The sequence below is a fragment of the Abramis brama genome (genome assembly GCF_963993115.1).
Source record: "Abramis brama genome assembly, chromosome: 10".
Taxonomy (NCBI): domain Eukaryota; kingdom Metazoa; phylum Chordata; class Actinopteri; order Cypriniformes; family Leuciscidae; genus Abramis; species Abramis brama.
In genome coordinates this window covers 5,661,405-5,688,020 of record NC_139972.1, presented here as the reverse complement: position 1 = coordinate 5,688,020, position 26,616 = coordinate 5,661,405, and the positions used below count along the sequence as shown (strand labels likewise).

General features: G+C 38.5%; 1 protein-coding gene across 5 annotated transcripts in view; it reads right to left on the bottom strand.

Annotated features, from left to right (window-relative positions):
- The window catches only part of gria4a (glutamate receptor, ionotropic, AMPA 4a), a 118,389-nt gene that overhangs the window by 22,970 nt on the left and 68,803 nt on the right, over window positions 1–26,616 (bottom strand). For all 5 annotated transcript variants that reach the window (XM_084127357.1, XM_084127356.1, XM_084127355.1 and 2 more), the window contains 2 exons: window positions 20,190–20,563; window positions 4,383–4,581 (listed from right to left, as the gene is read on the bottom strand). In XM_084127357.1, the coding sequence (XP_083983483.1) occupies window positions 4,383–4,581; window positions 20,190–20,563 (573 nt within the window). The remainder of the gene's footprint in view (window positions 1–4,382; window positions 4,582–20,189; window positions 20,564–26,616) is intronic.

Genomic DNA, 26,616 nt, shown 5'->3' with positions numbered 1-26,616 from the left:
ATGGTATTTGACGTGCTGGTGTCCCAGTGTGTCTCGTACTCGATCATTTGTGCCGCTTTCATACACAAGCTCAGTCAGACGCTGCAGTGTGTGAGAGGAAAGCAGCGGACCGTGACGGACAGCCAGCCCATAATAATGTTTGTCACGTCCGGCCCGGAGCGAATCGCTGTTGTGCCGTAACACTCCCAAATAAAACATCACACTCCGACAAATAAACAGCACCCTGGACAAACCTGCGCTCAGACACAAACGCCCGACAACAAGTGACAAACAAACTCCGATCGCAACGGGACGCCTGACATTTACTTATTCCCACGGTTCCTGATCAAATGCTTCCCGCCAGTATATCAGAAATGCCACTGTTACTGTGATGAGACAGATTACATTTTATATTGAAATATAAATATTAACCGATATAGCCGACTATATAGCAAATCACTACTGCTTGATTCCTTGTATTGTTGCGAAATGCAACTATATTATCACACAGCACTGTATATACAGTTGGATATATATCCTATATCATTTCATACAGTACAATCACGTAGGGCAATGTGTACCATGTACAGTAGCAGATCTCAAAGGCTTGATTGTTTATATCGTCACAAAATGTAAAGTATGTTACCGTCCAGCTGTAATTTGCTAAATGCGACTATAAGACACGAAGATATTGAGATATTATAAACATTAAAGGGATAGTTCGCCCAAAAATGAAAATGACCCCATTACTCACCCTCAAGTCATCCTAGGTGTGTATGACTTTCTTCTTTCAGACGAACACAATCTGTGGTGTATGAAGACATATTCTGGCTCTTCTCAGCTTTATAATGGGAGTGAATAGTAACTTCGATTTTTAAGCCCATTAAAGTGGGTTAATAAAGGCCTTCTGAAGTGAAGCCAATCGTTTGTGTAAGAAAAAGATCCATATTTATAACTTCATAAACTATAATAACTGGCTTCCGCTAACGGCCGTACGCGAGTCGAGTTCCGGCCGAAGAGTGACCTCTGACCTGACGAATGACGAGTGACCTCTGACCCGACGCATGACGAGTGACCTCTGACCCGAAGCATGACGAGTGACCTCTGACCCGACGTATGACGAGTGATCTTTAACCCGACGTATGATGAGTGACCTCTGACCCGACGCATGACGAGTGACCTCTGACCCGACGCATGACGAGTGACCTCTGACCCGAAGCATGACGAGTGACCTTTGACCCGACGTATGATGAGTGACCTCTGACCCGAAGCATGACGAGTGACCTCTGACCCGACGTATGACGAGTGATCTTTAACACGACGTATGATGAGTGACCTCTGACCCGACGCATGACAAGTGACCTCTGACCCGAAGCATGACGAGTGACCTCTGACCCGACGTATGACGAGTGACCTTTGACCCGACGTATGACGAGTGACCTCTGACCCGACGCATGACGAGTGACCTTTGACCCGACGTATGATGAGTGACCCCTGACCCGACGCATAACGAGTGACCTTTGACCCGACCTCTGCCCCGACGCATGACGAGTGACCTCTGACCCGACACATGACGAGTGACCTCTGACCCGACACATGACGAGTGACCTCTGACCTGACCTCTGACCTGACGCATGACGAGTGACCTCTGACCCGACGCATGACGAGTGACCTCTGACCCGACCTCTGACCCGATGCATGACGAGTGACAAGTGACCAATGACCCGACACATGACGCATGACGAGTGACCTCTGACCCGACCTCTGACCCGACGCATGACGAGTAACCTCTGACCCGACACATGATGAGTGACCTCTGACCCGACGCATGATGAGTGACCCCGACCATACAAAATAGTAAAAAGAACATTCTGACTATTACATTTATGCAATGGTGAAACATCTGCAAAATAAATGTGGGGAAAAAGCAACAAATAAAGCACGTTCGGTATTCTGCCATCGGCTGAGAGTTTCATAATATTCGCTTTCATCCAAGAATTTTCATTTCGGTGCATCACTATCGTATACACCTAGGATGGCTTGAGGGTGAGTAAATTATGGCATCATTTTCATCTTTCGATGAGCTAACCCTTTATCATCCTGATTTTCAGTAAAGCTGCTTTGAAGCAATGAGTATTGTGAATAGCGCTTTACAAATGAATTTGACTTGATTAGTGGAAAGAATGAGAAGATATAGCGGAGAGAGTGAGACAGTTTGGCAGAAAGAAGGTGAGACAGGTAAAGGTTGTCGCAGAGAGAATGAGAAAGCCTGGTGGAGAGAGTGAGAGATTGGTGGAAAGCGAGTGGCATGAGAAAGTGAATGTAGTTTCCCGTGTAGATGTGAAGCATCACACCATCTGTGTTTGACAACAGGGACACAGAGACTGAGTGAGACGCATGCAGCGCTGCTCAGTTCATTAATGAACACAACATTCATTCAGCTCTCTCTCTCTCTCTCCACCTATCTGTCTTTCTCCCTCTATCACTTTCTCTTGGCTCTCTGAGTAAATGGCTTTCTTCGCTCCTCTCCAGACTGCAGACAGTTTCTCTGTATAGATGTAATACATTTGTGGAAAAAAAATGAAATAAACGAATATACAAATTTATTTTAAGAATAATAAAATAAAACAAAAAGCAAAGGCAGATCAGACCATTTAATGAACAAAACCGGGTTCTGTACATGGCAGACAGGGGAGCATAGTCGAAAGCCGGGCGATAAAGGTCGGTAAACGGAATCAGTCAGGATACATCCACAAATCCAGAGGAGCAAAGAAACTAAATAGCAGACAAATCAAGGGAAAAACTAAACAGGTGTGCAAGCGGTTACCAAACATTTTTTTTTCTGTGAGTTTCCAAAAAAGGAAAAAACATTAACGTGCAACAAGTCTATGCGCTTAAAGGGGACATATCATGCTAAATGCACTTTTTTAGCCCTTAAATGCATTTTGTTGTATATTTGGAGTGTTTAGAAGTACAGAAAAGATGAAATTATTCTCTTCAGGTGCTTCGTTGATATCTTTATATTCTGTTTTGGTCATATTTTTCAACCTGTTCCGATTTTTCTGTTATCTATGACGTTTTTTGAACTATTACGTCACAGTATTTGCAGCGGAACTGCCAAATAAGGACATTGACTTCCGGCCCAACACTTCGAGCAATCCGCCATTTTTATTTCTCGCTGCAATTTTGTAGTCCAAGCTAAAGAATGCAGAAGTTACGAGAGGGTAAGTTAAAATGTTCGGTTGTTGGATGTAGTAACCCACACGCTTCATTACACCGTCTAATGTAGATGAACTGCCGCGCTTGTGGCGCATGTTTAACTGAAAGAACGAGCAGAGACCCGGTCGCGCGCGCGCTCACTCTCTCTCTTCAGAGCCAAAGTGTAAGACTTCACCGTCTCCAAACTAGACGCTGTCTTGCTCTCTCTCCCTCGCACATATTAATCAAAATAACTCGACACGGTGGTAAAAGGTCGGAAGACCAAAGTTTCATGTGTAAATACAGTAACACACCATTGCGATACATCCATATGAAGACGTTGTTCTACAGGTTCGTCGTCTTCATTTTCATCTCGCTCCGGCTCCGACTCTGGCTCGAACATGTAAGGCTGGCTGGACAAGTCTTCCGTTGTTGACATTTTGTTAATAACGTGTGAATAAAAAGTTTCTGTGCCGCTAGATAATCGTATCTCTGCTATCAGACTACAAAAATGGCCGAACGGGGTGGAGTTGAACCGAGTGTGGGCGGGGTATGAAGTGTCTCATTTGTATTTAAAGAGACCGCACCAAAACGAGTTGCTCTCAGACGCACATCAGAAAAGGGGTAGAAAAGGGGCCTGTGGAGCTATAATAATGAGGAATTCAGACCCAAGCATTGCAGTTCCGCTTTATATAGACTACAGATGTATGATTTATATGTAAAAAGGAACAATTTAAAAGCATGATATGTCTCCTTCAAGGCGCTGTCTGTTTGGTTTCCATGGTGACGCACATTACATGACGCACCGCAGCCACAACAGCGCTGAATGAATGATGATCTGCTTTTATGTCATTTTTCCTTTTTTACATTTGTTAGCTATATGGCATGAAATATCTGATATTCCGATTGTCAAATATATGCAACGCAATATATATAACGCAAAGTATTGCAAGAAAAAGGCAAAATGAAAGCGATCTTAAGACAATTTTTTAAATACTCGACGGGCCGGATTGTATGTGGCCCGCGGGCCGTAGTTTGCCCACCCCTGGCATTAGAGGCTTCTTTTAAAAATGTTAAAAATCTTACCGATCCCAAACTTTTGAATGGCAGTACATATATATATTGTCATACCACCCTGCCCTAGAATGAATCATCAATCTAAATGTTGATCTAGATCTAAATAAGCATTAATATTGATCTCTCACCCTGAAGAACTCTTTGGTGGACCCAGAATCCAGAGTCCCGTAGGCGATCTCTGTCTGTTTGGCGAGATCTTCTGCGCTCTCGATCGGCGACACCATCCGCTCCACCGTGAGGAAGGCGGCCAGGTTCGCCGTGTAGGACGAGATGATGATAAGAGTGAAGAACCACCAAACTCCTCCAACTATACGCCCAGACAGAGACCTGAGACACACACACACACACACAGACACGGAGAATTAAACAACTAAAATCACAACACACACAGTACACATTTAGATTGAGATTTCAAAGCCTGTAACGTGACCGGCAGTGTAGATGTAAACACAGTAAATAAATGGATTTGATACTCTTCCATTTTATAATGTGAATCTTAAATGCCTCCATCTGATTTATTATTTGAATATCTCATCTACAATCTGCTGTTTCCATTTGTTGACACACAATTGTCAATTCAAAAGTACTGAGATTGATTACACCAATGCACATTTATTTCGAGCGTTCTCTAAAGTAATACATGAGCACAGCGGTTTCTGCAACTCTGCAGAAGACTGACATATTACAGGTCTTGTTTGGAGACAATTACGCTCTGTTTCCCTCTTTAGAGATGCATATCGTACACTGTAAAAAGGATTTATTGAAGTTTATTGGAGTATCTTTTACAAGAAAATACCATTTCAGTCTTTATACCTCAAAATGTCATGTTACTTGCCGTTATTATTTGCTAAATTGACTTGCAATGTCTGAGTGGAAATTGTTTTGGAAGTAAAACAAAAATGCACAAACAAGTAAGACGTGAGATGTATGATTTCATTTCGCACATTTTTTTCTTTGTTACATTAGACTTGAAAACAACCTCTGGTCTTACTTCACAAGATGGTAATATTACATTCCTTTAGAAATGACTTTACACTATTTGAAGAAGTGACAGAACACTCATTATAAGCTCATAAGACTGTGGCGCGCCTGAGAGACATGCAGTAACTCCAGAAAAAAATGAAGTCTTCAAAAAGAATCCAAGATCTCATTAAAAACACGTCATTCTCTCACTTTAGACTAATCTACTGAAACACACCACTAGCTCTGACCTGGGTTCATCAATAAGAATGGCAGATTCGTTCAAAAGCCGTATTAAAATTAAATTACCCTAAATACCAGGGAAATGCATTTTATACGGCAGTGCGCTGCAGGGAACGGGACGGTGTCTTCACAGAAGCTGTGATGATAATAAACTGTTAAAATGACTAAGGAACTGCCCGAGCCAAACGTTTCCCATTGGTCCTCTCAGTAGAAATTAGAAAACAAAACCATCTGTTTATTTCATTCTTGGTCTAGTTACCAAAGTCAGACTCGTACTGACAAACTATTGTATATAACCTCACATTGATCATCTTACAAACGTCTTGAAAAGATTGAATTATAATAGAAAATTAAACGTAAGCAAACATCAACTCTATCAACTACGTTATGTGTTGAAATTAACCATGAAGGAAGTCATTTAAATATGGGAAATTGTTGATCTTTGTTTACACATTATATAGCCTATAGGCTATTATTTTAATAGTTAAGTCAGTTTTTTTATTTGTATAAAGCTCTGCCTTTTCACAACGTATTATTTTTTATAGATGCCTACAGAAAAGAAGTGGCTGCAATGCAAGAACTGTGCAAATGACAGTATTATTATAAAAAACGAGCGCGCTGACATTCTAGCCAATTAAGTTTAAGATGCGGTTTGAGTTATGCGGAACTGAACCAATCATAATGGAATACTCATGCTGCTATTATCCAATTACTGCGGCCCACAGGATGTGAGGGGCGGGGCTAATCAGCAGCGTTCAGAAGTGAATATCAGGTGAGACATCAGAAAGGTTTAAAATATAACGATTCATAATATGTAGTTATTTATTTTTATATTGGCAACATATATATCTAAAGATTATCTTTAACATCAGTCGAGAGTTTTATCTTTTGTGTTTTACCGGTTGTCAGTAAAGACACAAATGTGATGTAAACATAGGGATATGTTAAGTAAGGTACGACTTCTCTTTATAATCCTTCCCAGAGGATCAACCGTTGTTTTCCTCAGCGGGAACAGACCCCGTCGGACCGCTGCTTTATCTCCAGGAGCGTCACCGCGTCTGCGCATGCGTCGTACAGGTAATGGTTTTTTCTTAATTACGCATGATTATGTCATACGTGAAGCTGATGTGGACAATAAACAGTAGGCTACTGGAAAAGCTTGCTTCAAAATTCATGATGCTTTTTTCTTACCTTTTTTTCTCCTCAAAACTTGTCTGAAATTTATTTTGCAACTGCTACTTTGTAGACAATTTTAGCTTTATGTCTGATTTTTTATGTTTTAAGTTTTTATATACTACTATTTACTTTTATAAATTTAAGATTAAGGCCGCGTTTGACTTGAAGGATAGTTCATCCAAAAATGAAAATTCTGTCATGATTTAAAGTAGGGTAGGCAATTTTCGGAGATGCTAGCAATAGCGAGCTAACTTTGAAAGCAATAGCCTATAGTGATTGCTGTCAGGATGTGAAGAGACTTTCAACCAGCATAACAAAAAATCTTTCTGGAACAAATCGCCTACCCTGCCATTTACTCGCCCTCAAGTAGTTCTAAACCCGTGTGAAGTTCCTTTTTCAGTTGAACATAAAATATAATATTTATCAATAATTTTATGATAATAAATAGAGAATAGCAGAATTCACAACTAATGGCACAGAGGAACGATATGGTATGGGAGCTTGTTTCCGCCACAGAATAAAATATTTTAAAAGATAATTGCAACTTTTTTTCTCACAATTGTCAGTTTACATCATGCAATTCTGACTTTATAACTCCCAATTGCGTGTTATAAAGTCAGAATTACAAGATATAAACATGCAATTCTGAGAAAAAAAGCCAGAATTACGAGTTTTATATCTCACAATTCTGACTTTTTTTTCTCACAGTTGCGACTTTATATCACGCAATTCTGATGTGAACTGATGTGAAGATGTAAACTCGCAATTGTGAGAAAAAAAGTCAGAATTGTGAGATAAAAAGTCGCAAATACCTTTTATATTTTTCATAATATGGGTCCAGATGATGAACGATACAAATGTGGGACAGTACATAAAGCCACATTAAGCTTGGAATGTACTGATGTTAAAAGCCCAATACACCTTTATTGATGATGCTTACTGTTAATGGGCAAACAGATATAAATGTGACAATCATCGTTGGTGTGTGAATGGGCTTTATATCATAATGGCCTTTAGATACCCGATGTCATAATGTTTGCTTTAACTTCTGATGTGAGCTGGCTTTCTCTCTTTTCCTCAAAACTTTGAACACTGGAGCTTGTCTAGTCATGATGTCAACTTATAGTCCAGCTCAGTAGTGTATTCAAGGCGTATGTGTGGTGTGCGTGTAGTTCCTAACCTCCTACTGTCACTGCTTTGCTCTAAAATGAATTTTAACTGGTGACAGCTCCAGCACAGCAGAGACCGAGAGAGATTGGGAGCGAGAGCAAGACACTGACCCTATCTAAAGTGTCTTGTCCTCAGAGAATACCTGTACTGATGAGAGAGCAAAATCATGCCTTTAAAGGACAAATCTCTAAATCCCCCTCTCTCTCTCTCTCTGGATGGGTCGAGAGGCTGGTGGATGAGGTGATAACGCAGTCTTTGTGTGACTGTTTATTTATGAGCATCTCCAGCGTCTGTGCCATCAGAGGTCATAAAGCAGCGCTGTAATCCTGTGCACCGCATTTCTGTGAGGATCCAATGATGCCGTCGTTTATTGTCACAGTTTGCATTGTCTTAGCATCCGATTCAATGAAGGAATTTATGCAAATCAGGTGATGATGGTGCAGGATAGGTATTATTAATCCGCAGTGCGTTTCTTATCGGGCCGCTTCTGAGCACTCGGTTGTTGAACAGACTATTGCAATCTGGCACACTGGGAAATGAATGTTCAGTGTCGTTCCTGAATCATTCCTGAATATTCTTAAAAGTGTGCCATACACTCGAAAAAATATTTAGGCCTGAATTTACTATTTATATATTTGAATTGCATGTAAAATTTCCATGCATTTGGATTAACATAAACATAACTTATAACTTAATTAGTTTTAACATAAACAAACTAACACATTTAATTAGGGATGCACGATATATCGGCCGCCATATCGGTATCGGCCGATATATGTTCATTTTTAATGTTATCGTTATCGACCCGATTAGAAAATTTGTCTGATATATTAAAACCTATAAATAATGTATTTTTCCTTCAGCTGAGATGCTTCAGATGCAACATGTTCAACATGATGGTTTTGAATAGCTTGAAATATGATTGTAATCACTTCAAAAAAGGAAAATACAGTCAAGCGCAACATTAGCAGCGCAAGTCTGTCATATATCGGCTACATACAATTATCATTAGAACATTATTATTGTGTGCTTGGGACATGGATTTAATGGTGAGACTTTTTTGTTTTTGTAATCAGACTCTCAAAAATTATATAAAAATTTGGATTTGGATTTATCAGCCAATATATCGGTTATCGGCTTTCAAATATAAAGAATTATCGGTTATCGGTATCGGTCAAAATTTTCATATCGTTGCATCCCTACATTTAATACAATGAATTTGTCTTGTTTTGAATGAACAATAACCAGGTTTACATATTCAATTAATACAATTTCTTTCAATCTAATTAATTTGACCTAATTGAATATTTCTTGTTCCACAGCTAGATACATTTTAACCATCTTTAACCATAGTTTTTAACTGAATGCATTAAAGCGAACAGATTCATGCTGATTTTAAGCAATTTAAAAGAATGCATTTTGAAAATATCAAAATAGATCATAAGATCAAATTGATGCAAATAGTTAATAAAAAAAACTATGGCATGATTTTTGAGTGCAGAATTCTTACTTGTTTCATTTATGTATGTTTGACAAAAATGCATCACATTATTACATTATTACTAATACATTACAGTGTATTAGTTTGTTTTTGTTAAAACGGTGCAATCCAAATACATGGACATTTTATATGAAATTAAAATCTATAAATCTTACATTTAGGCCTAAATGTGCCCTGTTATAATGCTCATCTCCATCATTTGATAAATTACTGCTGCCATGATCACTGAATAAAATGTATCTTTTAAATAAAATGTCCAGGAAATGTATTACATTTGGTCTGTACTGCATCATTAGTTGTTATGATATTGTGTATTTGAATGAATATGGATAGAACGCTGCATTGGCCAATCAACATCTGGAACTATTAGTTTCATTATTAGTAGACATTACAATACTTAAATATGCATGTTTACAATGTTAAAGAGTAAATTGGGTGATGAATGAGTGCTTTAATGCATTATATTATTTAAATGTATGGCCGGGAATAGGCAAATATTTTATTATTTTTATTACAAAGTAAACAACTGATAGAAAAAAGTAGGGATGCACCGATATGAAACCGATAATTCCTTATATTTGAAAGCCGACAACCAAAATATTGGCCGATAAATCTAACTCCAATTTTTTTTATGTTTTTGAGAGTCTGACAACAAAAACAAAACTCTCACCATTAAAAGCCACGTCCCAAGCACACAATAATAATGTTCTCATGATAATTTTATGTAGCTGATATATGACAGACTTACATGTTGCACTTGACTGTATTTTCCTTTTTTCAAGTGATTCCAATCATATTTTAAGCAATTAAAAAAATCATGTTGAATCTGAAGTGTCTCAGCTGATGGAAATAATACATTATTAATTGGCTTTAATATATTGGCCAAATTTTCTTATCGGGCCGATAACGTTAAAAATGAACATATATCGACTGATACCGATCTTTCGTGCATTCCTTAGAAAAAAGCATTAATTTCCTCTCATATTATATGCAAAATCTGCCGTCAATCTTGTCAGCAGAAAATCATAATTTTCAGTGTTTTAATGCTTTTATCTGCAGTGAATTGCAGTATGTTGCATTGAAGACACTTACTCAGTTCATACATTGCCTGGGAATCAAACACATGACCTCGTGTTGCAAGCATCATGCGCTACTATTAGACCAGTTCAGATCTGGTAACCTCTTGAGTCTTTGTGGCCGATTCATTACCCGAAGCAGCTCACTTGTTTGTGAATCTGTCAACCAGTCAACTTTTTCTCAGTTCAGACCGCGAGCTCACATTCACAACTCGAGTAAAATATGATTTCTTTTGTCGTGGCGCTGTGGATTCAACATCAGCGCAGGAATCACCACTGTAAAACCCAATCCTGCTGAGGCAGACAGAGAAAGAGAGACTGAAGTGTTGTGGGAGAGATATGAAGGACAAGCTGAGTTTGATAACGGTGGAGGAGACGGAGTACAAAAGAATATGAAACGAACAAAAGAGAGAGAGAGAGAGAGATGTGCCTAGCAGAATGGATCCGTGTGTGTGTGTGTGTGTGTGTGTGAGATGCATCCTGACAGGTGTGTAACCTTCGTGCTAAAGTGTGTTCGTCCTCCTCTGCTGATGGTGACGTGACTGGAAGTGCAGATGATTTAATGCTCTGAACACATGCCATTTTTCAGAATACGCTAGTTTTAGTTTGTATGTTTATATATAATAATAATAAAAAAGTGTATGTACTAGAAGAAGTATTAAAAATGTTACTAAACCCACACACATCAGGCATATTGTTAAAGAGTTAAATGCATTAAAAGCACATTATATTGGGTGTTGATTGTGGTTTAATGCATTATATTATTTAATTTAATTAAATGTATAACCACGAATCTTTTTTTTTTACAAAACAAACAAAATCTGTCAATTGTCAAAAGAATATAAACCTTCTCTGTTTTCAATGTTTTGAGTGAAAAATGTAATCAAACAAACACACATTTTATCAATTTTGTATCTCATATCTCATGTGAAAATATTAAATTGCATCAGCCACATTGCATTTGAGACTTTCCAACCGTTTTAAAATGAATCAGATTGGCTGAACACTATATATAATGCATACGGAATTTCTCTATAATGCATTAGAGGCTTCAAGTAAAGTGTGATCCGTTACTGGAAGAATTTTTTTTTTAAAACCAAGGTAAAAAAATTCATTTGTTCGAGAAGAGCTGTGCAATTCTCTTTCTGTCTGCCTGACTGACAGCCTAATTCAAACTGCAGCGGGAGATATTGATGGAATATCCTGATGTCAGAGAAGGGAACATGAGCGAGAGACACACACACACACAGAGAGAGAACGAGGAGCAGAAACCGAGAGCAAATGAAATTGAAGAACAGATAGTCCTGCCTCTTTGCATGTTCACTCACTGTGAGATTTGATAATGGAGAATCAATTTGCTGCAGCTGCTATTTACACAGAGACGCATTCTTTTGATTGTTTTACGGACACTTGCGTAAAATTACACTTACAAAATGTGTGTGTGCGCTTCAGTGCGACTTGGACAACTTGAAACACAATGCATTTGATTTCTATAATGTGACATTTCACGGTGGGAAATAAAGTTGACTTTATCCACTGGAATCTGATAACGATGTTCAGCTGAACGGGAAAGATGTGTCAGAGGTGGAGAAAGTTAATGCATTTTTTTAGAATTTCACAATTTCAGAATAATATCGATTAATTGTGTACAATAAGCCCAGAAATATTTATTAAGAAAGTAAACGGGGTAATCATACACAAACTATTTTAACTAGCCTATTTATTGAATTAATACCAGTTATAAAGTAAGGTACATATTCATAAAATCATTAATAGTAAAGATTTGAATTCATCTGCATTTAAAAAAAAAAAAAATCAAGAGTTTAATTGCTATAGAAGTTGTTGTTTTTTACGCAAAGAATTTATTTTTTACAAAGAATTTATTTTTTGCTTTTTATTGCAATAATTAAATTATTTGATAATTATACTTATCTAAGAAGTAATAACTTATTTGTAACCTAACTTAATTACTTGCTTGTAAGTCTACATGCTTCATGCGTCATTGTAGGAGGAAGTGTAAGAGGGGGGATTTCTGTTGAGACTACAAGCACTAGTTCCCACCCTTTCAAACCCGCCCATAGGGGGTTGGACCTAATGCGCTAACAGACCTATCACAGATCAGTGCCAGTGCGTTTGATTTCACCGGCAGAAACCTGCATGTCCGGCCGTCGAGATCGTCCAAAATGTCCGGGATTCGGCTTTGCTTTCTACGGTCGCCATTCATTGTTTACATGCACACCTTTTGTTTCATTTTAACTGAATTCATTCCGATTGGTGAATCTGAATGTAGTGTTTACATGAACGCTAAACAAGTGATCGGTTGATGTGCGTTTTAACATTGCTAAGAAAATACCCGCTCCTCCGTGAGAGATGCGAGACCGGTGCGTCTCACAGGCGCCGCTCATCAGTAATCACGCCACCGGCCTCGCGTCGTTCTCCCGCGGCCCTCAGCCTCGTCCTGCTCGCCGCAGTAAACATGATGAATGGCGACTGTAGAACGCAAAAGCCAAATCCCGGACATTTTGTGCGATGCGATCTCAAAAACCCGGGCAGACTCACGGAGACTAGTTAGCTTTATTGTTTACAACTGCTCTCTAACTGCCGGTAGGCGTGGCTTGGGAGTGGCCTCGTAGGGCAGCGAAGCAAGTGCATTCTGGGAGTTGTTGTCTTTCATCCACATGAGCCAAAAATACATTTTCTGGCTTTTCTCAGTCTAGAAAGCTCCAAATTAAAAAATAATTTCACATTTCTTCTACATAAATGACCCAATTTAAATAAACATTCATCTTTCCAGAGGTGGAGTATCCCTTTAAGAGCCAATATAATGATAGACGTACGTTGTCTTTCTCAACTGTTTACGTTCCCTTAAGACACAGCCGACTATGTTTACCAGAGACGTGCATTTTTTGACATTTTGTTTTAATTTGTCCGTTCAAGTGCAAGAAGACGTTAAACGGTGCTTAGTTTAGTATTCGCGTGCTGTCTTAGACGCAGCTTTTCTAGGCGCGCGCTTTGGATGTTTGCACACAGAGTAACGCACTTAATTATTTAAATTGGCAAGGCTTAAACTTTAGAGACAATGCAGCACTGGCATGAGCATCGTTCATGTTTGTTTACGTTCATGTTCTCACGACATAGAATTAGAATTAGAATAGAGTTAGAATTCATTTAAATGTTACAGCCTAACTGGCGATTGACATCATTGCATATGCTCACTAAAACTGTTTTTTACTCTCATTTGGCGCATGGTGAGTGTTCCATCATTTAGATGATGAAATGTGAATTGACAGTACATTCATTTAAAAATAGCTCCGTCCCTCTGTATGTTTCATGGGTAATATACGAGAAAGAAGAAAGAGTCCAGTAGAAAGTGTGTGTGTGTGAGTGTACTAAAAGAGTTTCTGTGTAGAAGTGCGGATCAGTAATGTCCTTTAATGCACAGAGCTGCTGACCAGGCTAATGCTAATGCCACGTTTCAGAGAATCTGAACGCTTCTGACACCATTAACCTCTCAGAAACCCCCCCGACGGCAGGCTGGTTATCTGTGTGTGCTCGGCAGGTGAAAACAGCCTTTGAAACCCGTAGCGTTTGGCAGGAACTGTGTTTTTTTATAGCTATGGGTTCCCTGACACAGGTTTAAGTCCTGCGTTACAACACACACAGAGCCATGGTAGTGCAACGTAAATGTTTCATAAGAAAAGGTGTGAAAATGTTATTGTAGAACAACAGTAAGATCATATTCACAACTTCACCCACTCGTCACTCTTGCACTGTTTCTGTTTTTCTGGGGCAGACTCTGGTTATTTGTGCAGTTCTGCGGCCTTGCCTTTCCCCGAACCCCGGACATCAATTTTTCATCGTGCCGCATTCTCCAGCTATCAATAATAAAATGCTATATTCTTATGAATATTCTAAAAATAAAGTGTGATTTTTCTGCCATGCAGCTGCAGGGATGAAAGTTTAATGTTTGTCTTGAAGGAAGCTGTGACGGTGAGCTGCGGTTTCTTCCTGGACGCAGACGGCAAAGTCCAACTTTCATTTTGTGCCTCGGCTTCTGGGGAGCCCTTTGGTCGGAGCAGACAAAAGCAAAGGAATTATCCACTTCCCACTTCAGACGAGGAAAGATCTGCCGTTTGCATTACTAGAGATCGTGCCTATTGGAGCTTTTCATGTGTGGTGGAAAACCTGAATGAAAGATGCGTAGCATGAGCACGCTGACTGACCTTTAACTCCTTCCTGCCAGTGACGGAATTTTTCGTCATTTACGGAACAATGTTTTTCCGTCGTTTATGAACCAACGCTTTTCTGCCATTTATGAACCACCGCTTTTCCGTCATTTACGAAACAACGCTTTTCCGTCGTTTATGAACCAACGCTTTTCTGTCATTTATGAACCACCGCTTTTCCGTAATTTACGAAACAACGCTTTTCTGTCATTTATGAACCACCGCTTTTCCGTCATTTACGAAACAATGCTTTTCCGTCATTTTTGAACCACCGCTTTTCCGTCATTTACGAAACAATGCTTTTCCGTCATTTATGAACCACCGCTTTTCCATCATTTACGAAACAATGCTTTTCTGCCATTTATGAACCACCGCTTTTCCGTCATTTACGAAACAATGCTTTTCCGTCGTTTATGAACCAACGCTTTTCTGTCATTTATGAACCACCGCTTTTCCGTCATTTACGAAACAACGCTTTTCCGTCGTTTATGAACCAACGCTTTTCTGTCATTTATGAACCACCGCTTTTCCGTCATTTACGAAACAATGCTTTTCCGTCATTTATGAACCACCGCTTTTCCGTCATTTATGAACCACGCTTTTACGTCATTTACGAAACAACGCTTTTCCGTCATTTATGAACCACCGCTTTTCCGTCATTTTTCAACCACCGCTTTTACGTCATTTACGAAACAATGCTTTTCCGTCATTTATGAAACAACGCTTTTCCGTCATTTATGAACCACGCTTTTACGTCATTTACGAAACAACGCTTTTCCGTCATTTATGAACCACCGCTTTTCCGTCATTTATGAACCACCGCTTTTCCGTCATTTACGAAACAACGCTTTTCCGTCATTTTTGAACCACCGCTTTTCCGTAATTTACGAAACAATGCTTTTCCGTCATTTATGAACCACCGCTTTTCCGTCATTTACGAAACAATGCTTTTCTGCCATTTATGAACCACCGCTTTTCCGTCATTTACGAAACAACGCTTTTCCGTCGTTTATGAACCAACGCTTTTCTGTCATTTATGAACCACCGCTTTTCCGTCATTTACGAAACAACGCTTTTCCGTCGTTTATGAACCAACGCTTTTCTGTCATTTATGAACCACCGCTTTTCCGTCATTTACGAAACAATGCTTTTCCGTCATTTATGAACCACCGCTTTTCCGTCATTTATGAACCACGCTTTTACGTCATTTACGAAACAACGCTTTTCCGTCATTTATGAACCACCGCTTTTCCGTCATTTTTCAACCACCGCTTTTACGTCATTTACGAAACAATGCTTTTCCGTCATTTATGAAACAACGCTTTTCCGTCATTTATGAACCACGCTTTTACGTCATTTACGAAACAACGCTTTTCCGTCATTTATGAACCACCGCTTTTCCGTCATTTATGAACCACCGCTTTTCCGTCATTTACGAAACAACGCTTTTCCGTCATTTATGAACCACCGCTTTTCCGTCATTTATGAACCACCGCTTTTCCGTCATTTACGAAACAATGCTTTTCCGTCATTTATGAAACAACGCTTTTCCGTCATTTATGAACCACCGCTTTTCCGTCATTTACGAAACAATGCTTTTCCGTCATTTTTGAACCACCGCTTTTCCGTCATTTACGAAACAATGCTTTTCCGTCATTTATGAACCAACGCTTTTCCGTCATTTATGAAACAATGCTTTTCCGTCATTTACGAAACAACGCTTTTCCGTAATTTATGAACCAACGCTTTTCCGTCATTTTTGAACCACCGCTTTTCCGTCATTTACGAAACAATGCTTTTCCGTCATTTATGAACCAACGCTTTTCCGTCATTTATGAACCACTGCTTTTCCGTCATTTATGAACCACGCTTTTCCGTCATTTACGAAACAACGCTTTTCCGTCATTTATGAACCAACGCTTTTCCGTCATTTATGAAACAACGCTTTTCCGTCATTTGAACCACCGCTTTTCCGTCATTTACGAAACAATGCTTTTCCGTCATTTATGAACCACCGCTTTTCCGTCATTTATGAACCACGCTTTTCCGTCATTTATGAACCACCGCTTTTCCGTCATTTATGAACCACGCTTTTCCGTCATTTACGAAACAACGCTTTTCCGTCATTTATGAACCACCGCTTTTCCGTCATTTATGAACCACCGCTTTTCCGTCATTTACGAAACAATGCTTTTCCGTCATTTATGAACCACCGCTTTTCCGTCATTTATGAACCACGCTTTTCCGTCATTTATGAACCACCGCTTTTCCGTCATTTATGAACCATCGCTTTTCCGTCATTTACGAAACAATGCTTTTCCGTCATTTATGAACCACCGCTTTTCCGTCATTTATGAACCACGCTTTTCCGTCATTTACGAAACAATGCTTTTCCGTCATTTATGAAACAACGCTTTTCCGTCATTTATGAACCACCGCTTTTCCGTCATTTACGAAACAATGCTTTTCCGTCATTTATGAACCACCGCTTTTCCGTCATTTATGAACCACGCTTTTCCGTCATTTATGAACCACCGCTTTTCCGTCATTTATGAACCACCGCTTTTCCGTCATTTACGAAACAATGCTTTTCCGTCATTTATGAACCACCGCTTTTCCGTCATTTATGAACCACGCTTTTCCGTCATTTACGAAACAATGCTTTTCCGTCATTTATGAAACAACGCTTTTCCGTCATTTATGAACCACCGCTTTTCCATCATTTACGAAACAATGCTTTTCCGTCATTTATGAAACAACGCTTTTCTGTCATTTATGAACCACCGCTTTTCCGTCATTTACGAAAAAATGCTTTCCCGTCATTTATGAAACAATGCTTTCCTGCCATTGATGGAATTTTACACAATTTACGAACAATGCTTTTCCGTCATTTATGAACAATGCTTTTCCTTCATTTATGAACAATGCTTTTCCGTAAATTATGAACAATGCTTTTCCGTAAATTATGAAACAACGCTTTCCTGCTATTGATGGAATTTTCCGTCATTTATGAAACGTTTTTCTTTTATTTATGAAACCACTCTTTCCTGCCATTGACAGAATTTTCCATCATTTATGAACAATGCTTTTCCGTAATTTATGAAACAACGCTTTCCCACCATTGACGAAATTTTCCGTCTTTTCACTGTTCTCACTTTAAACTTTCCATGTTTTCACTGTTATACGGTACTGGGTGCTACTATGCACAAAATGTATCACATTTTGCCATCAAAATAAGGGAAATTTAAGCACTTAAAGAAATAATGCCAAAATCGTGTGCATATATAAGAATATAAAAAAAGTACACAAAGATATTTATATATGTATGTGTGAATGAATCATTCTTTTGTGTCAGTTCTTTGTTTTCAGAAAAGAAATTGGCCAAACTCGGTCTGAATCGAATCACTTTACATTCATTTTTGAGTGTTACTTTGAGAAAATTCAGCTATTGCTGTGTGATGTGAATAAGAATTTAAGTGTCCTTCCGCATGTGGTAGATGGATGTCTTTGACCATTGAAAACGTACAGTATGTGAGAGAGCTTTGTTCTCCTCAGGTGTACCGTCGCTCTCATTAATCGTTTGGTCCGAAGGGTCTCAAGTCTTATAGAAGTGCGTAATATTTGCATTAATGCTAGACATACTCAAGAAAATTAACTCTCTCAGAGAATTTTTAACATGAGCATATATTGAAAGTGTTTTTGCCAAAAAATCTAATGCAGTCAGATGAAATCGTGCTTGAAATTGTCACCTCACTGTACTGTTAGTTGCTAGTAGCGTCACTACTTTACATCAGCATCACTGTCTGAACACATCTACAGGACTCATTGTTTACAGAGAGTCGATGAGGTCTTTAGCACGGCTGAGATGGCGGGGCTGTTGCGTTCACTCGCTGACAGATGTGATCACACACTCCATCCCTTGACAGTTTTATGAGCACTTAGGCAAACGCCTGAAAATACTGTGAGAAACTGCAGTTAATGGGCCACTACTTTAAAAAGCTCTACATGAAGCATATGTGCTTGTTTTCAAAGCTGTTGCTAACTACACTTCATGTTTTCCAGACTCTGAAGATGTCTTTCAGTTAAAATCACAATTTATTATTCCTATTAGTATTATAACTAAATAAAAATGTTAAACAAAACAATAAATATTACTAGTAAATATTACAAGTAATTAAGGGGAAAAAGCTCCAGGTTTGCTGAGCTTGTTTGTATGGCTGCAGTTTGTCCGAACATGCTTTGATTTGATTTGGACTATCGAAATAAAGTGGAACCATTTGGGTATATTACGATTAATCGTGCAGCTGTAGTGCCAGTGAAATTTCAAACAAACTTTTAATATCTCTTAAAACTAGATCTGATCAAGTGGTATTCACCCGATGTCGTATAGGTCATACAAGTTTGACTCGTGTTTTTGCTTAAAGGTAAAGACCCAACTCTATGCATGTTTAGTAAGATTCCCCTCTCTGTTAAACGTGTTTTATTGGACTGTCCTGGGTTTAGAAGTAGAATGCTCTTTTATGAAGTTATTTCACTTAAGGACTTATTTAGTAAGATTATGGGCCCTATTTTAACGATCTGAAACACAAGTATCAAGCGCAAAACGCAAGTAACTTTGTGGGCGGGTCTTGGGCGCTGTTGCTATTATACCGGCGGGATAAATGACTCTTGCGCCCCGACGCAAATCTAAAATGTGTTGGTCTGAAGTAGCTTCATTATTCATAGGTGTGGTTTGGGCGTAACGTGAAATAAACCAATCAGAGCGTCATCTCACATTCCCTTTAAGAGCAGGCGCGCTTGTTCCATGGCGGATTGCTATTATAACAGCGGGTTTGCCAGGCGCGCGCCAGGAGCGGTTCACAGCCGAGGAGACCGACGTTCTCGTCAGGGCCGTAAAACACAGAGAAGTGACATTGGGGATGGAGAAACACACCCAAATTAGCTTCGGTTAAACAGGCGTATAATAATTTGGGTAAATGTGTAAGCTAGATTTATGCCTATTTTTCACATCTTCATGGACACAATGATTTCCCTCGTGTGGAATATTTTTCCTTGTAATTATGTATGGTTTGCAAAAATGGGAACTGCCGCGTCTGTGTGTAGATGAGAGAAGCAAAGTGTATGTGCGTTGTGCACACGCTACATTATGGCCAAGCATGCGCCCTTAAAATAGCATGGGTGCAAGATAGAGCCCTATGCCTGAAAAGGTTTTGGATTTTTTTTTATCATATGTTAATTTAAAAATATATATATATAATATGACTTGTGTTTGTTTGCTTGGTTTTATTGTATGTATATGATATTTGTATTTTTGTAATTGAATTTTTTTGCCATGAAAATAGCCTTAGATGCTGACATGGCATTAAATAAAACCATCCATCCATCCCTCCATCCATCCCTCCATCCATCCATCCATCCATCCATCCATCCATCCCTCCATCCATCCATCCATCCATCCATCCATCCATCCCTCCATCCATCCATCCATCCATCCATCCATCCATCCCTCCATCCATCCATCCCTCCATCCATCCATCCATCCATCCATCCATCCATCGCGATTCTGATGCAGTGATGCTTTACCGGGGTGTGAAGTCGCAGCCCTGCTGCATGAAGGCGCCCAGAGAGAACCAGAGACTGTTGAAGATGCCGAACTCGTTGGGGGGCTGGTCGCTGGGCGGACCGTCGGAGCCGTCCTCGGGCTCCTCGGTGTGCCACTCGTACGGGCTGAAGCGGCTGACCAGGAAGAGCACCACGCTCACGCCGATGTAGGCGAACACGATGCACATCCAGATCTCGTAGGCCAGCGGGTCCAGGAAGGAGAAGACGCCGGGTTTGGACTTCTGCGGCTTCTTGATCATGATGGAGATGCCCAGACTCATGAAGGGCTTGGAGAAATCGATCACCTCCTCCCGGACCAGAGTGATTGTTAAAGGGGCCACAGCGATTTCCGCTTTCTGTGGGAGAAAGGAAAACGTTCTGATGTTTCCATTCAGATTATTTGTGACCCTGGACCACAAAACCAAGTAATAAGGGTACATTTTTTTTAAAATTGAGATTTATATATCATCTGAAAGCTGAGTAAATAAGCTTTCCATATGGTTTGTTAGGATAGGACAATATTTGGCCGAGATGCAATTAATACAAATCTGAAATCTGAGGGTGCAAAAAAATCTAAATATTGAGAAAATCTCCTTTAAAGTTGTCCAAATGAAGTCCTCAATGTTGCTGCATCCACTCACAGAAATAAATTTTATATATTTACGGTAGGAAATGTACAAAATATCTTCATGGAACATGATCTTTACTTAATATCCTAATGATTTTTGGCATAAAAGAAAAATCGATAATTTTGACCCATACAATGTATCGTTGGCACAGATATACCCGTGCGACTCGTGGTTTTGTGATCCAGGGTCACATTTATTGAAAAATGACTTTATTCAGTGAGGTCATGTCTGACTACTTTTTGTTATCGTTACTGGAGGAAAAAAAAAAAACCGATTTCAAAGTCTCATGTGAACATGGTTTTCTAGCATTGCTGTTTTTTTTTTAAATATATATTTAGAAGATTTTTCAGTGTTTGTTGTGTATTTAAAAGGATAGTTCAGGCAAAAATGAACTATAACAAAAATTGCCGTCATTCTAAGGCCAACAGAAGATATTTTGAAGAATACAACTTTGGACCCCATTGACTTTAATGGTACGGACAAAAAACCCCAGAAAGTCATAAAGGTTTACAAGGCGAGTAAATGACAACATTCATTTTTGGATGAACTATTCATTTAAACACACACACGTATATATATAATACATACTAATATACACTACCTTCTTAGAGTTGTATTTATTTAATCAAAAATACTCCTGTTTACTCCTTAAGAAATCAATGTTATCAAAATGATCAACGTTGACCGTTTTTGCTGCTCAATATCATAAATTCTTCATGATTCTATGATGAATAGAAAGTTCAAAAGAAATGTAAATGTATAATAGCAAAAGCAGGATGAGAGAGACTCTTTTTAACTGGGACAAAATGCTTTAAAACTGTAGAATATGACATTAATATCGTAGAGAAATGAAGGCAGCAATTTTCCCACTGACCCGAGACACCAACTGATCTAAAATAAAACATATATTCGTCTGACCCGTTAACGTTTAAGGTCATCAGAACCTCAGGAATCGTGAAGACCGGGTTATATCAGATAAAGGCAGAGAGAGAGAGATGGGGTGTTAAACGTGAAGTGCTTTAAGTGAGCCAATTTCACACGAAAAAACACGTTCAACAGTAGCGGTACCGTGGCATCAGCGTGTCCAAACACAGTCTTTTTCACAGCGTTTTCCACCATCCTGCCTTTCCTAACGGGTCACGATGTTAAAAAGTCAAGATGCTCTTCCCATTTACTGCAGTGAAGCATTCTGCAAGTTTAAAAGGCCAGGATTCAAGCAGTTGTAAATGGAGACGGTTTTATCAATGAATGGAGGCTCTTGGGCATCCGAACAGTAATATTTAATACCAGCGAAAGGTCACGGAGGAAGCAGGGAATGTTTCGGCCCTCCTGGTCCTGTAGGAATACAAGAAGTGGTTTCGCTGCGAGATTTAATTATAGGCCGCTAGCAATAGAGGGAACGAGAGGTCAGATCCGAAATCTGTGAAGCGCGTCGGCGCCTCGAGACACGGGATAGAGAGTCTGACGCTGAGCAGGGTTTTATTCCAACAAAAAACAATCCCTTAAGGATCCCAAAGCTCATAATTAACATTTATTTTCTGCAGTTTCACAAGCTGGAACTGAGGAGCAGATTTGGCTCATGTAATTTCATGTGAGTAATGTCTGAATTCGCATGTCCTGTAAAGCATAAGTCGATTGTTTGTGTGTGTGTGTGTGTGTGTGTGTGTGACATCCTTACTCCCACTGAATGAGTAGAGAGAGAGAAAGTGTGTGTGTATATGCTTTTTCAGCGGCCTTGGTTCTGAAAATGCATTTCCCATTTATTTTCTCCAGCTGCGTTGCAAAAAATTCCTTAATGAGGAGTTTTAAGCCTTGAACCAAACTCGGCGTTTAGATTAATCAAAACATGTCGTGCAAAGCAAAAACATAAACAAAAGGATTAAAAAATTGTCAATATTGCAAGTCTGTGTGTACCAGATTTTCCTTGAATATATTTACTACAGATTTGCTTTAAAAAAAAAAGCTCTTTTGACATTACTTTTAGATGTCGTTGAATGAATGGTAATGAAATTATATCAAGGAAAAAACAACAATTGTACTTTTTTTTCTTTTTATGCAAAAAACAAAAATCAGTTATAATTATATACTGAACAAAACAACTGTTTTGTGTAACATTTTAATGTTAATAACACTACTAATAATATTACAATTTTTTTAAACATATTTGTTTATTATATATAATAATATGGTATATTAAAATATAAATAAATAATATAATGTGAAAAATCTTATTTCCTTTTATATTTTTTATATTAACATTAAAATATAAAATAATGTTAATATAAAAAGAAAATAAAAAGTAATAGTTTTTATAGAATATAAAAAGTAATAATATTTTACAAATATATATTTTTAAATATTTTATATTGACGCTATTTAAATATATTGCATTAACATTACATAACATTATAAAATATGTTAATAGAATAATAAAGTAAAAAAACTAAACAATGTATTAGTTAGTTAAATTAGTGTAAATTCATTAACTGTACTGACTGATTTACTAGCTATGTTTCCATTCAAAGAACTGCAAAATCAGTTCAACTTGTGCGCAAAATTGGAATATCACATAAAATAATAACATAACGAATAAAGCAATGTTTCTATCCCATGTGTTCAAGAGAACAAATCGTCACTTCCTGGGAAATTTCCGTAAAATTACTGTAATAAAAATGAAAGTTGCTGCTTTTTTCTTCCATCATAAATCATTCAGATGACCAACGTTTGAGATGCTGCGATGCGATTGGTCCGCTGGTTAGTCCAGTTATCCAATCATGTCCTCTGTTTAGGCACAGTCACATGAGTTTTGTTGTTGTTGTGCATCGATTTACTTATTTGGTTTGGTTTCCAACATAGTTTATGCGCATGTCTTCATGTATCCGCCTCAGTTGAGCTCAGAAGTTTTTTATGCAAATGTTTAGAGTTTATGCGCATCTTAAAACTCCGTCCGTCCAGCATTTTATTTATGCGATATCCCAAAATGCACATAAAATAGTTGTATGGAAACATAGCTAGTGAGAGAACCAGCTCATAAGAGTAATTTGTGTGTGAATCGTTCTACACCGTTCGCTCTGTAAGTTTGTTTTTGTGAGCAGCCGGAGAAGAAAACACAATTATTTCAATTATGTATTCTTTCTCAGTGCCAGACTCTGTGTGTGATCATATTCATTGCTGACAGCAAGGACAATATCATTTCTATTGTTATGGCGCTGTAGATTATGCAGTTCACTTAATGTCTTTTATGAGGAAATTAATGAACTATTCCTCTCAATATTTGATGATGATGTAATCATAACAGTCTGGGTTTGTGGGTCATTTCTTATGTAAGTGTTAGGAGTAGTGTATAGTAATGAATCTGGCTGGCTGTGGAGTTTGCTGCGCATGCATATACCCTGATATCAGTGAAGATTATGATGGTTTTTGTAGGACTTCTCCAGGAATTGTGCATTTAAAGTGATCATGACAAGGATTTTTCTATATGTTCCTTGAGGTTCACTTATGTTAAAAAAGATTTTATGTATATATGAAGATGATATTTATGCGAAAAAAATATGTTTAAACTGGACGTGTCAAAGTGAACGCTCTTTCACTCTTCTATTTGTCCTGTTGTTAAGCGTGTGTATACGCATCTGAATACTGTATCAGTGTAGACAGCGTCAGTCATTATAATGACTTCTGTTTGCTTTTGACGTGACGCTCACATCCAGTGAAGACAAATGTCAGCCGTTAAAGTCCCCCTGTGGTGAAAATCCAGCTTTAATGTTGTTTATGTGTCTATGTGGTGTTTTTAATATGCTTTAAGACAAACCATGTGTAAATTCATAAGTCGACAGCATTGCTGAGTGTTTCCTCCTTAAAACTGCAGTGAACCAAAGACAGTCTCAAAAACACGCTTTGAAATCGCTGGTGTTTCTGACGTCACAAACTACCTTGTAACCAATCAGATCAACGTGTGATCGACAACCAGTGGATCTCTGAGCTGAGTGACTGAGTGGAGGCGGGGCTCATTTGCATATTCATAGAACCGCACATACTAAATGAGGGTGTCGAGTTACATTCAAGATATTTTAAGGAAAAAAACTTTTAAATATGTCATTTTGGTGATCAAAGATGAGTTTTAAGGGATAAAATTATTGACTACAGGGGGAGTTTAATATCAAGACGAGCTGTTTTTGGAACTTGATTAAAGGGGTTAGTTCACCCAAAAATGAAAATTCTGTTGTTAATTACTCGCCCTCATGTCGTTCCAAACCTGTAAGACTTTCGTTCATCTTTAGAACACAAATGAAGATCTTTTGGATGAAATCTGCAAGCCTTCTGTCCCTCCATTGACAGCAACGCAACTACCCCTTTCAAGCCCCAGAAAGTTAGTAAAGGCATCATTAAAGTAATACATGTGACTCCAGTGGTTTAACCTCAATTTTATGAAACAACACAAGAAAGTTTTTACCTTTCTGGGGCTTGAAAGTGGTAGTTGCGTAGACTGTCAATGGAGGGACAGAAAGCTCTCAGATTTCATCAAAAAGATCTTAATTTGTGTTCTAAAGATGAACGAATAACTTACAGGTTTGGAGCGACATGAGAGTGAGTAATTAACGACACAATTTTCATTTTTGGGTGAACTAATCATAACTAAATGCTTTGTTTATAAAGAGGAGGATGCTTTAAGCTATGAAACTCGCAGGATGTTTTAAAGCGTAACTCTCGCCAAAATGCGACCTAGGGTCTTTTTGTGAATCTACCCGAGGCGAACTTTCGTTTAAAGGCATAATTAGGATGGAAACGCCACTTTTAAGTTTGACCGTATTTTCGTTTTAGGTTAAAATGTCTTGTGAATGGGAGTGAATGGGGCACGACTATGATAGCATCAAAACCGCTATTTTTAAAACACTAAGAAGGCTCGACACAACATGAAACTTTGCTCTGTGTCACCAGAGGCTCTACACATGAACTCCAGCATTGAGAACAGTGTTTGTGTTCACAGAGTTTACTAAAGAGAAAGGTTTTGAACAACTCACTGTAAATGTGTCCGCCGGCATTTTGTCAGTCAAAAATAGTCGATCTCCGAATGCGAATGAACTGACTCTGAATTTTAGTATTGCTTCTTATATGAGGATACTTTTTCAAATACAAGGTCAATATTGATTTTCACTAACGACAAAACAACAGATTATCCGTGAATTTATATGGAGCTTTCCATCTTTACTCTCCTCCCTGTTACGTCGCTTTCGGAGATCGACTATTTTTGACTGACAAAATGCCGGCGGACACAGAGACAGTGAGTTGTTCAAAATCTTTCTTTTTAGTAAACTCTGTGAACACAAACACTGTTGTCAATGCTGGAGTTCATGTGTAGAGCCTCTGGTGATACTGAGAGCAAAGACACCCATTGACACCCACACTGAGACACCCATTCACTCCCATTCACAAGGCAATCTGACCGAAAACGAAAATACGGTCAAACTTAAAAGTGCCGTTTCCATCCTAATTATGCTTTTAAACGAAAGTTTGCCTCGGGTAGATTCACAAAAAAGACCCTAGGTCGCATTTTGGCGAGAGTTACCCTTTAATGGTACAAAGACCTCTTATATATCAAGGCAAATTTGATTTCTTACATCATGACCCTTTCAAATGTTACAGATAATGTACATTTAACCAGTCATTGTTGCAAAATAAACCTAGACAGGTGATGAGGATAATCCTGAAGGGTTTTGTTTTGCCATATCGTCTGCACTGTGAAAAAATGATTAAAATTTAAAGGACTTTTTTTTTGATAGTTT